The sequence below is a fragment of the Strongylocentrotus purpuratus genome, unplaced genomic scaffold (genome assembly GCF_000002235.5).
Source record: "Strongylocentrotus purpuratus isolate Spur 01 unplaced genomic scaffold, Spur_5.0 spur5_scaffold_2, whole genome shotgun sequence".
NCBI classification, from domain to species: Eukaryota; Metazoa; Echinodermata; class Echinoidea; order Camarodonta; family Strongylocentrotidae; genus Strongylocentrotus; species Strongylocentrotus purpuratus.
Window position 1 is genome coordinate 25,109,376 of NW_022145605.1, and position 14,306 is coordinate 25,123,681.

Sequence of the window (14,306 nt, forward strand, 5' to 3'; positions counted from 1 at the left end):
GGGGCCGACGAATTCGGTCAAACAATGTTACGGATCAATAAGTGTTAAGATCCAGTACCAATACCATGTAACCATGTCGTTCTCTCCCTTGTAAAGATTGTCTGATGTTCAGTCATGCGTGAAGGGATTCAAATGAAAATGGTACCTAAATTTACTTGGAGAATAACTCTATCAAGACATATCATTAAACCCCTAATTAAATATTCATACTTCAAACAATACAACTTTTAAAAAGTGGGACATTCGTTCTGACTCACCCTGTAGAAGAACACCCTGTACAAAAGAGGTCTCATCTAAAATTTTGTTCTTCTTTTTACCCTGCATCTTCCTTCAGTGGAATTCCCTGCACAGACACACCTTGAAAACCTTTCTTCCCATGATTGTCACTCATCACATCTTTGGCCGGATAAAATAAACACTGAAAGTACTGTACAAATAACAAACTGTGACGTACCACAGAATGCAGTGAATGCCTTCTGGCATATCTGTGAGTAACGGCACTCAACCATTGAGAGTCCTTGGACACATGCAATGAAACCTGCTTTAGCGACCACCTGTATAAAAAAGACCACCTGTCTATAAAGAAGTCATCTCATGGAAGAGAGGAAACTAACCAAATGGTAGAGTCAGGAGTTGAGCCACCGTTGCTTGCCTGACCGAGCAAGCCTGCTCATCTAGAGATAGAAGAGGGTGTCGGCTAGTCTGTTGTTGGGCACTTCATGGACGCTCTGCCCGATCAGGAATGCCAGCTTGTGCGCATACATGCACGGGGCAGGAACACGCACCGTTCCCTGTGAAAAACAAATTGATAACACATTGTATCAAATATACTGGAGATATGACCCTTTAAGCATAAGCTCTTTCAATGCAACTTATTGTTTAATCTTAAAAGGTAAAGGGTAATCCAACCCTTGTAACAAGTTCATTTCTATAAGAGCAGAAAAATGAGATAAAGAGAATGGCAAAAGTTTGAAATAAAGCAGGCTAGTAACAAGAAAGTTATGAATGAGATCACTAAGTCCATTCGAATCTCAAATTAGCAGTTTGGTTAGCGGATTGTGACAGTCGCGGAGAAGTCCCCCGTTTGTTGTGTACAAAAATATCATTAACTTTATGTTTCTCTCTTAAGGTTTAAAGCTCATACTTTTAGTGGTTCTTGAGATATTGTGATAATGAGGCTAAAAACTCTTTTTTATAAATTGACCTCTATGACCTTTGGTTGAATTTCCCTAAAATCTTGTCATAACATCTTAATATGGTAATACATGTTATCACCACGTTTGATGCCAGTGGTTCTTGACATATTGCAATATCGTGTAATCGTCTCTGGCACCCCCTACCTACGGTGGGCAGAGGCATAACAAAAATGGAGACTGTTCTATGGATCTTGTGCTTAAATCACTCTGATTAAGCGAATGAGCCAAGGAATGCTTTCATTGGCACAGGCTGTTAAAAACAATTTTGAATTAAACGGTTACTTAGACTTGGATAAATCTTTGGATTGCTAAAATTTGATTTAATGCCCCATTGTACTACTTGCTCCCTCTATATAGAAAACAATGCCTAATCGGTGACCATTGGTCCCCCATGATCCTCTTTTTCTTATGTTATTTGAGAGCTGAGTTGATGAGATAACCACCTGTGCAGTGACCTTGCAGGGTGGTCTAATCCCTCCTATAAACTAGTACAGATAAGCTTTAAATCACTCTGATTAAAAGATAAAGCAAAGGAACCCTTTCATTGGCACAGGCCGTTTCAAACTAATTTAAATTAAACAGTTGCTAAATTTATATTCAAATTGTATTTTCTAAACTCGACATCGTAGCCACATGAATCTGCAATCTTTATTTCCAAAAACAGAAACCTCCATTTTCCACCTGTCCTATTAAATTAAATGAGAATTTAAAGAAAGATTTAGAGCAAGACTTACCGGCCAGTTGAAGTAGAGATGGGTCAGCTTGTAGGTCAACCTCTGCATGTGGTCCGGCTTGAGACCAGTGGTGTCATAGACAACGTTGTAGGACGTGGGGGACACGGAGCCCTGGCGGACGCTCTGACTGATGATGAAGTAGTCATAGCTAAGAAAGAAAGAAAGAACAAAATCAGCAAATGCAAGAGTGTCTCTAATATGCCTCCTCCTACATTCCTTTAATTCATTATCATCAGGGGTGATAGTGAGCACTAAAAAAAAAAAAAGGTTTTTTGTTTTCCCTCAACCACGCCCCCCTTGAGTACAAAAAAAAAGAAGAGGATTCACAGGGGAAAAAAAATCTATCAACATTCCCCCCTTTTGAGTAAGAAAATTGGGGAAATAAGGGGGAAATTGGGAAAATCGGGATAAAATAGGGAAGAAAAAAAAAATCTGGTAAAAAAAAGAAGAAAAAAAAAAATCGGGAAAAATGAAGAAAAAAAAAAATCGGGAAACCGATTTAAATAGAGTTTTTATCAGGCCTGTATCATGAACAATTTCTACACCACATTGTATAATTTTCGTCCTACCAGGCACCCACAGTGAGCTAAGAGCAATGCACAAAGCGCAAGAGGATACTAGCGCTCGTTTCATCTTTTCTCTTTTTTTTTCCACAATCCACATCTCTCTTTCTTTTCTCTTTACTACACTGGACAAAGAGAGAGAGAGAGAGAGAGAGAGAGAGAGAAAGAGAGAGATAGAGAAAGAGAAAAAGAGATAGACAAAGAGAGAGAGATAGAGAAAGAGAGAAAGAGAGAGATGAGAGAAAAAGAGAGAGACAGTGTTGAAGGAACTTTAAAGTTAATCCTGTTCAACGTTTCAAGGTTTTCCAACTGGCTAAAAGGTAGGAGGTGCTTGTCTATTTATGCATTCACAATGTACACAATATACATCTTTATAAACTCAATAACAAAATAAATAGGAACACCAAAAATCAGCACAGCTGAATATAAATCCTTGCTCTACACTATTTTTTGTTTACATTTCTGGCATTCTATAAATGTTAAAATGGTATCCTAGGATGAAAACTAATTATTATTTGAAGGATATTTTGTACTCATGTCCTACACCTTCATAGTCCAATATGAATTTATTGAAGGCTCCACATATGTATGCCAATGATAATCAGGTTACAATCTAAGTGAAAAGAGGCTGGAATCAAGTCTTGTGGACCCCCAAAACCCATTTTGTTTAATCAAAAATAACATTTAAAAGTATGATTTTTTTGTTGTTGAATTTAGGCTTGATTCTGTAAAGATTAAGTTTAAATTATTAATATGACTTACTCAGTGAGTAATTAGTAATATGTAATGTGAAGTTTGTTCAATTGATTTATGCTTGATGTATATACTTTGTAACCATGTGAAAGAAAAATTTCCATTTATCTGGACAATAAAAAAAATCAAAGCACTTAAAGGTATAGACCAGTTTTGGAAACGCACCCCTCTCAAAAAATGAAATGGAAGCTCTTATTACCAATCATGTGAAAGAATATGTTTTGACTAATACGTGATGATACAAATTTTGCCAGGAAACCGCCTACTAATTGATATATTTGGTAAATTATTATATCTATCCGGACTAGATAGATAACACGTAGTCCCATATACATCTTTTTGTGAACAGTGCTTGTAACTTCACCAAGACTGGGCAAAATTCCTTATCATTTTGATGATTCCAGAACCTTGCAGTACACACCAATACTTATATAATATGCTACATGATCAACCTTTTCTGATCGATTCCACGTTTCTTCCACAATGCAATCGCATGACCAGAATAATAATAGTGGGTTCTTGTATAGCGCTCATGTCAGTCAGATTTGACCCTCCTGGCGCTCCCGATTATTACCCTGGCTTTAGCACGGCTGCCATACGGCGCTCTAGCATCTCTAGGAATAAATTCCTACCAGGTACCCATTTACTTCACCTGGGCGGAGTGTGGCAAATGTAGATCAATGTCTTGCCAAAGGACATTAGTGCAGCGGCGGGAGTCGAACCGCGGACAGTCCGGCGACGTATCCACTCGACCACAACACCTCTACTGAACTGGTCTATACCTTTAATCAAGACTTTGACTTACAGGTGGGGCTTGGTGACGACATCATCGATGACGGTTCCAGGGGGAGGGTTGGACAGGCCTCCTCTCAGATTGGCAAAGAAGCGGTTATTGATGCGCTTCTTGACGACCACAACGGCCAGCTTGTGAACAGTCCTATCGAGGGGCAAAGGAAACACCAGAGAAAATGAGCACCAAATCGTATGAGAATTCCATAAAATAATTCAGAACTCTTCCAGGGCGGACTCATATAAATATATGCACAAATCCTTGCAATTCATGAATAATTTAAATTGATTTTGTTGTTCTCTGCGATGGGAAATTTTACTTGTCAAAATTATATACAAATTCTTTCCACATATTTATAGAATATCTTGCCACATATTTCTTAAAATGTTTAACTCAAGAAGCAGATTATTTGATATGTTAATCACAAACATATTTCAAAAGGTAACATTCAGCATTACTCATTACAGCACGAGACAGAAATGCCGAAGCCATACCTCAGGCAGGGGATAAGAGTATAAGACAGAGTAGTGTATGACTTTAAATCCAACTGAATCACTACAAAATGTTAAAAATTTTCTTTTGAAAAATTCAGGGATAAAAATGAGAAGAAATATTAATTCTGCCAGTAATGCACTGTCTATATCAGGGTTCCACAAACTTAATTCATTGGTAGTCGCAAAAAAAAGTATTAGGGTCATTCATATACGTCTGGTAAGTGGAACATTGTACTATTAATTGCTAAAAAGCTGACGCAACTCAAACATTATTCAACTTTGTTTCAGACACAATCTACTCTAAAATTTACAGTGATGACACTTGTAATATTGAAGAAAATGATAATAAAAGTGGGTTCTTGTATAGCGCTCCTTTCTGTCAGATTTGACACTCCTGGGGCTCCCGATTATTACCCTGGCTTTAGTACGGCTACCATTACAGCGCTCTAGCATTTCAAGGAATTAATTCCTGCCAGGTACCCATGTATATCACCTGAGTTGCGTGATGCCCGTTTTAGGTCTGTATCTGATCCAAGGTGAATGGTTAAAATTTTCAAAAAGAGCAGAGCATTAGAGGCGGTGCAGACTTTGTGAAGCTCTGGGGGGTGTTTCATAAAGATCCTTAGTTGGACTAAACACTTATGGAAAGCTGTTAGCATCCATGAAAATATTTTGTAAAAGTTTTTTAAGAAGCATTTAAATCATTTATATTTTCCATCATCAAGGAGATTTCATGTTCTTGATATGGAATTTATAAAAAGTCTAAAATACTTGATTTTTCGCTTTTGAATATATTTTATTTCAAGGCTACAGATGGCTCTCCATAATTTTATAGTCAAACGTAGAGTTACGATCAACTTAGCATCTTTGTGAATCACCCTCCTGGGACCGTTTCACAAAACTTGTCATCAGTGGCAAATGACAGTTTTTGTTATAAGCTACTGAAATCCCTGCTTCTGATTGGTTATCAGCTGATTTGTTACTGATATTTGTCATTTGTAATTGAAAAAAGGCTTTGTGAAACACCCCCTGCTCTATAGGAGGCTCACCCTTGAGGGTAGACTTTGTCCAAGGTGTCCTTGATTTGTTTGAGCTCATAGTCAACGACCAGATTGACTTGGCTGTCACCAACACCATCACGGAAGATGATGATACGCTCAGGAAACTTCTCGTTGATCTGATAGTATCGCTTCAGGGCATCTGGATGGGATGATTAATATCAATGCATTAAATGGACCAGATAGAATATATATGTTTGAGAAATAAATACAATTATTTAGTTGTCTCAAAGGTTCTGTAGTGACCAGAAAATTGAAGTACGCAGGAAACCATTTTATTTTAACTAAAACAATATCTTGTGGGCTGTGTGTGAAAAAGTACCCAGATGAGCATGGAATATTTTTCCCTATCTCATGGATTGGGGTGTGCAAACGTCTAAAATTATATAATTATATAACATCATTGTTGTAATCATTGCTGAAAATACAGCAAGATTAAAGATATTTGGAATAGTACAATGACAATAACCAGGTTCATGAAATTTAGTACTAGTAGTAAGATATAGAAAACAGAAGATACATAATACGTAAGCATTCACTATTCTATGCAATTAATTAATTTATAGAATTGCCAACTTCCAAGAAAAAATCTAAGTGATATGGTACATGATAGTACATGTATATTGATAAATTATGATATATATATATATATATATATATCCAACATGGATATTAGGGATTCACATCGTCTGGTGAGTGAGGGTCTTTATATATAACTTCAATTATTTATATGAATTCAGCAGACATACACTTAGGTAGTGGCATTAGAGATTTAGGATGTCTACGGATGTACCATGAAAAATAGACTTACTGTTCATGAGGGTACTCAGGTTAGCACCGAATTCTCCCTGTGCGTGCTGGAATGCACAACTAGAGAAGAAGCTGAAACAAGAACAGAAAATTTACAATACATGTCGGGATGATAAATAAGGCAGATTGCATAAAAAGGAGGATTATTCAGTTATGTCATCGAAAGGAACCAAAGGTGAGACATTAGTTACCTTGCTCCTCAGAATGGAGTCTCATTCTGCTTCTTGCAATGAATTACTACAAAAGCCTGGAATTTCAAGTACTTTGCTTATTTCAATAGTTGACTAAAACATAGAAATACGATTAAGTGCAAATTCAAAAAAATTACAAATCAAATGAAAGAAAAGCAATTTCAAATATGATTTATATCCCTCATGTATAGTTGTTTGCATTGCGATTGTACAGAGCACGAAAAAGGTATAGATAAGTACTATCTACCTGAGACAGGTCTTTTTGTAAAGTAATTTTTTGCTGCTGCCCACTTGCGCGACTTGCGCATTGAATAAGCATAGCAAAGTAGGTTAAGCGAAATGTCAATGTCAAATGAGCGCGCATCGACTGAACATGTACACATGTTGTGCTTTGTAAAATCTAGCTGAAGCTACACCGTCTGCAAAATCAGTTGTTTTAATTATGTAAAATTCACTTTAAATAGACCTTATTGCCGATGTGCGATATAAATCAAATATTAACCTCCTTTACTCGAGCAATGGATACAAACTATCATCGCCTCGGTGATCTCGGGGCTACCATCTTCCCTCGCCTTGCAGCTCGGGAAGATAGTAGCCCCGAGATCACCGAGGCGATGATAGTTTGCACCATTACCCTTGTAGTCGATTAATATCTGCTTACTATATCCTGCACTTGTTCATGCTTTTAGTGTGCCAACATGTTCCTCCAATTCTGACAAGAAATTCCCAAAATTTGTCAAAATTCCATGTGTTTACAACCCACAATAGATGTTCATGTACATGGTGACTGATCACCCCCCCCCCCCCCCCCCCCCCCCCCCCGCTCTTTGGTACTTTCTTTCATACTACAGTCAAACCTGCTTTAGTGACCACTTGTACACAAAGACCACAATTTGTGTTTCCCTTGAAACATTTTTTCATTGAAACATGTGGTAAAGGAACCCGTCTACAACGACAGCCTGTCTACAAAGACCACTTTTTGTGTTTCCCTTAGAAAAGGTCTTTATAGAGTCGAGTTTGAAAATCTGGTTTGCATACCTGGTTTGAGACTTGTTCATGGAAGCGACGAATCCCAGGACGGAGCGGCCTTTGGTCAGAGAGTCATGGTAGCTGTCAATACCGATGATCATCAGGTTGCTCAGCTACAAGATACAACAACAAAATCATTCCAAACATCATTCTATTGTTTAAACATATTTGTGGCTTACACCCAGTAAATAAAGATCGATTGGTCTCGTAACCGGGAGGTTCTGGGTTTGAAACCAATTCAATGCGCTAGTGCCATTTGTTAATGGCGAGGCATTAATCCCATTGGTTACCTGGTTGCTTATTTACAAGCATACACATGCTTTCTTAGCAGTCAGGTAAAACAAACAAACAAACCAATCAACCAACCCACATTTAGCTCATATGAGGAGAGAGGGGATCTTCATATCCAAACACTCTACAATACCTCTTCTAATGTGAAGAAAGCTATTCATTTTAAAACCCAATGTAAACATTTCTTTTACTATCATTAGCAAACTTGGGACAGAATTTATGTTTTCAACATACATCATAGATTAAATGAGCTGAGATTGCCTCAGACCAGGAGTGTTAATGACCGAAGCCTATGTTATTCCTTCACTGACTTAGTCGTTACCATTAAGGCAAACGTTTTACTCTTGGTACTTCTTCTTTTTCTGAAGTCTACCTTCCCTGCCGTAATCAACAGATGTGCTATGTACTGACAAGAAGGGCAAGTATCGGTATGTACGACTTGAAGTCCAAAGCCCATGTTCACACAAAGAAATGTAAGAATTAGGAACGAGCTTAATTTCTTGACCTGTGTTTGCGCACTTGAATACATGCTCACTTCAACTTTACAACATTAACTCTTGACCTGAAATCTAACCTAAACTGTCATTAGTACTCGATGATTCTTTTGTCTGTGATACTTGAGAATAAGATTCTAGGAAGGAGGGGGGGGGGGGGGGGTTAAGCAGCTTGACCTAACTGACCTATGACCTACAATACTTGTTCCACATGTAGTCCACATTGCCATATTTAGTTCACATTGTCACATTTTGATTTTTGATTCACACAAATCATTGCGCGTGTGCGAAGAGCTCGAACTGCGTGAATGACCGACTCACCGGGATCTCGACTCGCCAGAGGTCTCCGCCCATCTTGCAGTTCATCTGCATGGCAATCTTGGTGGCTACAGACATGAGCATCTGCTGCTTGGACAGGGTCCTGGAGACGATCACCTGGCTAGGGCATGGATGGGTCACCACGCACGTCTTCTTGATGGCATCGTAGCGGTCCTTTCTGTTCGTTGGCAGGATCACCACCACCTGTATGAAGGAAGACATGAGAGAGAATGACATTTCAATCTTAAAGAAAATCATTGGCAGCAAAATTAAGAGAAATCTAGATTTCCGATGGCAATAAACAGAATTTGCTTCCAAAATAATGAAAAAATACTTTAAAAATGGCAAAATATAAATACAAGTTTTTGGAGCTGTATCACGATCAGGACAAGCTCATTATCAGAGTCCAAGCACCCCATTTAGTTCTGCTGATGAATAATCACTAAATGTACATAAGGTTGTGAGTCATTCCATCTAGTATGATTTACCTGACCAAAGAATTAAATTTCCCCCTAGTACAAATCCCTGAACCCCAAACAAATTGAAAATACAAATACCTAAATATTAAAATTCAAATGGTGATTAGGTGCCTGTTAAAAGAGACCTGGGAATTAATCCAGGCGCTGCTCAGTGGCTGCCGGGCTCACGATCAATTGGGCAAAAAGAATTTCCATTTTCGGTTTAACTTAATAAAATTTGGAGTGGACTTTGATTTGATTTGATTTTTTGATTTGATTTTATTTCTGCATTTTTTCCATATAAAATATAACTGAATAACAAAGAATATATAAATGTAAGGTATAATACAACATAAACAAACAATAATTTCTTCATGTCAAAATGTTTTTTTTACATAATATATGTACATATAATAACGAAACTGAACATTTCCATAACATATAATCATAAATTTAAAGTATTATCCGAACTTTGGAAAAATGGAAAAGTGCAGGAGACTGCAAAAGATTACTATTATTGTTATTATTAAAAAGCAATGATTACTTTAAAAGATAAGTATTATTATTATTATTATTAGAAAACAATGATTACTGGTGTTTGCATGGATGTTTCTCTAAAGCCAACTACACAGAGACATTGACAAATGACCTATCCTAACTTACATTTGTTATGAAAATCAATATACCGGTACCTGTATCTCACTGAGATAAAAAAAAAAGATAACATAGTGCAATACCATCATGAAGCTGTGTCTTATTTCTTTTTAAAAGTTAGTTGACAGTGATCGGTATGTTCACCAGTTGTGACTATTGTTGTGGCACTTACAATCTGTGTATCCTGTGCGATTTGTGACTGTAGGGATCTTGTGTAGGTCTCTGTACGATCATCTGGAAGTTCCACTCTGCAAGAGAAAATAAAGTGGTGAACTACTTACACGTACTTTAATTAGGCCCTAGTCAAAACGGTTTGAATTTGAGTATGAAAACTTTATTTCAGACTGATATTTGCAATACAGATCTTGAGATATATATACAAATCACAAACAAAATTTCAATTTATTTCAATATATATAACTGTACAAATAAAATGATATTTCAAAATGAGGTACATGGAGGTACATTGAAGTATTAGTGACGCGTTCATGTTTTTGTTTTAACGGTCCAATGTTGAATTCAAATTATGCATATATTGATGACCGAAGAACGCTAATTTTTCTCAATTTTAAAGAAAAACACAATAAAAAGTATCAAATTGACTCAAAATGAATCACACACATGAATAAGTTTGAGATTTAGGTATTTACATTGTTTATTATTGTACATATGGTAACATATTTACATGAGCATGACTAAATTTGCATATATTATCAGCTACACACTGATGTGTATGTCCATTCCATTACACACACATGTATAGAAAAGTCACAGTTTTTGGATGACCTTTGACCCTCATTGGTCATGTGACCTTGTAATGCTTGGTCCGATCTGCGTACCAAAAGTTGCGCAAGGAAAACTTTATATCTGCCGCGGTTCCGGAGTAGTTGCTAAATTACTACAGGGGAAGGGGGGGGGGGGTCAAATTGACACCCCCCCCCCCTCGATTAAAACAGGGTTAAAGAAAGAGCAGAAATTCATGACAAACGTGCGTTGTTACTTACATTTCTGGTCCTCGTACGTTCATACCCATTGGGTTTGCGACTCGTACAAGTGACTTGATGAAGTCCTGGCCCCTGTTGGCATCCCGGCGTGTGTAGAAGATCTTCCAGTTGTTGAGGATCTTTGCATCAGTGAGGGCATTACCCCTGGTGTCTCTGGACCAGTCTGCATTGCTGGGATTGTAACTGAACTAGAAGACAAAGAGAAAACGAAATAACCGTATTTATGAACTAGGTCCGTTGCATTAAAAGTCATAAGTTTAACACTGTTAAAGGTAAAGACCAGTATTGGAAACGCCCCAATTTCAAAAAATGAAATGGAAGCTCTTATTACCAATCATGTGAAAGAATGTTTTGACTAATACTTGATGATACAAATTTTGCCGGGAAACCACCTACTAATTGATATATTTGGCAAATTACTTTATCTATTGGCCTGTGAAAAATAATTGCACGTGTCGCGCACGTGTGCGTAGTTCCATATACATATTTCTGTGTACAGTGCTTGTAACTTTACGAAGACTGGGCCAAATTTCTCATCCTTTTGATGATTCTAGAACCTTGCAGTACACACCAATACTTATATGCTAGATGATCAACCTTTTCTGATCGATTCCACAACGTTTCTTTCACAATGCAATTGCATGACCATAACTGGTCTCTATCTTAAAATCTGAGATGCATGGTTCTATGTGTTATCAGTGTTTGTGATATGGTGTTATATTGAAGCCCTAAAAAAAAACGCTTCAAAATGATTAAGAAGGGCCTCAAAAAAGTAAAAACCTTTGAGTGACCGGTTTTACCATACTCGTTTTCCCCAAAAGACTGTAGTGTTAGGAAAACTGTCTGGTAAACGCAAAATTTGATTTCTATTTTGAATCATAAATATCTTGATATCTTGATAATCAGACAGGCGATTGGCTTGTAAACGTCATGGGATTCCTGACTGACCTTAAGGTTTAGAATTACAATTGTAGCATGAGCTAAATACAGGATTTTGTTTAAGAATCTGAGGCAATGTTACAGAGTCCCTTTAATATGTGGAGAGATGGGGAGGGAGGTCTATACCATGCTCAGAAACTTGTTCATAGGAAGTCTGAAACTTTGGAGTTTACATCCATTAGCTCCCTGTTTAAATTTTGATATAGGGGAAGAAGTTGGAGATACAATTTTGGGCACCATTTGGATGGATCTTTATTAACATTTACCTCTGCAGTCATGAATTTAAAGTTCAATTCATTTTTCAATTCAAAATGGTTCACTTTCATCGTGGCGTTCTAGCTGAATTACAAAAGTTAACAAACAAATTTAAAAACACATAATGTAATATATAACATTGCATAACATTGAATCTGAAAAACAAATCAGTATAAATACGAAAAATATAGCTTATTGCAACATATGGGAACACATATGCAAGAGATGGCCTGTTTTTTTATATCGGGCACACAACTTACCTGTTTACCCCTCTGGAATAGTTTCTCAGGTGGCAGGACACGCCCAGTCAGTTTGACCTGCTCTTTGTCAAACTCCATGCCCCAGGAATCTAGGTAAGTCTTCACCTCTTCGTTGCTGTTTCAAAATGATATCAAAGATGGATTATTATTTTTCACAATCTCATTTCTTGAAGGGGGATGAAGGACAGCTGATAAAAGGAAATCTTTACAAAATATACATCAAATAAAAAAAAATTGCTTCCTTTTTTGTTGATATACCTTTTCCAAAAGAAGGAAAAAGCACTTTAATAATATATCAACAAATGCTCTTTCATGGCATGAAAAATAATCCCTTTTCTAGAACTTTCCACACATTGTAAGGTACATATAAAAAATATTTCATTAACAAATATTTAACAGTACCCGCTAAAAAGAAAAAGGCATTTTTGGCATGAATATATGTGACATATTATGCCATGAGGGTATGACAAATGTGAAAGGCCCATTTATACTACAGTTCAATCTGTTCACATTCAGTACATAAAAAAAGACGAATACAGCCATATAATGATACTGAGAATCATGACGTCCACTACTACTTTAAAAACATTGAGAATGGCTGTGTAGAAAGACATATTGCCCCCAAGGGTAACATAAACCCCAGCTGTGCCAGACTTGACCTTTTTATTACTGTTTCGGCCAGGAATGCAGACTGGTCAAGTGGCCTTATCCATCAAAGTTAAGAGTTATGTTCCAGGCTATACTGGCATAATAATAAAGACCAATTTAAAGGTAAAGATCAGTTCTGGTCATGGGATTGCATTGTGAAAGAAACGTTGTGGAATCGATCAGAAAAGATTTATTATCTAGCATATAGGTATTGGTGTGTACTGCAAAGTTCTGGAATCATCAAAATGATAAGAAATTTGGCCCAGTCTTGGTAAAGTTACAAGCCCTGTACACAGAAAGATGTATATGGGTCTACGTAATAAATTCTTATATCTATCCAGACATAATTTAGCGATATATCAATTAGTAGGCAGTTTCTCAGCAAAATTTGTATCCTCACTTGTTAGTTAAAACATCTTTTTGAGAGGGGGGGGGGGGGGCGTTTCCAAAACTGGTCTATACCTTTAAAAGTGGTTTCCCCTGCCACCATGCCACGGGTTACAGTTGTTATAAATGACAAGACCAAATGATCATCCCTTTATACCTGCTGAGCTTTTTGATGAAGCCGCTGAGCGTTCTACATCTGTCTTGGGGTCCAACACGAGTGTGTTGGCCCATGTCCTTCATAACGTTGAAATCGGCGCGCATGTCATCGCTTAGGCCAGTCAGGAAGCACAGCTCTGGTGGTAGGTAGGCTGGACCAACTCCCTTCTTTTCCTCCTGAACAGATCAGATAACAAACATAAAGTTATTATTTCATTTCTCCCTGTAATATTTAGCAATCATGTCAATATCTTCCATATGCAACAATAGTTTCTCTATGTACATATTTGCTGATACTATGTAGAAGAAAATATGACAAAACGGGACTGTGTCTCTGATAAGCCTCCTCCTAAATAAGAGGGACGAACAGAGAACCCGACAACATAATGCCTCCAGCACCACCTTTAGGCAGAGGCATAAAAAGTTCAACACCCCCCCCCCTGACATTATTCTGTATAGTCCGAAACCTTTTACTTGTCAGATGACAGCTATGTATGAAGCTACAGTCACAAAGGTTCGTACGAACGATTATTTCATACAAATCTGTTTTTCCATTGTCTTCCCGAATTTCCATTGTCTGAAAATCGTTCGTACAGGGTTCGTAGCAGTTCGTAATGGCATTTGTGACCGATGCTTTAGTCACAATTATAATCCCCTGCATGCACACACCCAAACACATGCTAAACACAATTACACGTAAATGAACTCCTACATAGCAAGAAAGAGCATAAACTTGTAACTCTCATCAACATAACCAATCTTTACAACGACGACTATCCTGTAGATTAACATTAATGCCATCAAAGATTAATCTGATCCATTAA

General features: G+C 37.3%; 1 protein-coding gene across 2 annotated transcripts in view; it reads right to left on the minus strand.

The window, feature by feature from the left end:
- Positions 1 to 342: 342 nt before the first annotated feature.
- LOC373434 (seawi) overlaps positions 343 to 14,306 on the minus strand; it is a 28,214-nt gene continuing 14,250 nt past the window's right edge. Inside the window, 11 exon segments of one of the 2 annotated variants that reach the window (NM_214600.1) lie at positions 343 to 791; positions 1,931 to 2,078; positions 4,052 to 4,183; positions 5,580 to 5,730; positions 6,400 to 6,470; positions 7,628 to 7,731; positions 8,725 to 8,925; positions 10,006 to 10,081; positions 10,838 to 11,025; positions 12,292 to 12,406; positions 13,484 to 13,659. In NM_214600.1, the coding sequence (NP_999765.1) occupies positions 675 to 791; positions 1,931 to 2,078; positions 4,052 to 4,183; positions 5,580 to 5,730; positions 6,400 to 6,470; positions 7,628 to 7,731; positions 8,725 to 8,925; positions 10,006 to 10,081; positions 10,838 to 11,025; positions 12,292 to 12,406; positions 13,484 to 13,659 (1,479 nt within the window). In that variant the 3' untranslated portion in view covers positions 343 to 674. 2 annotated transcript variants of the gene reach the window in all.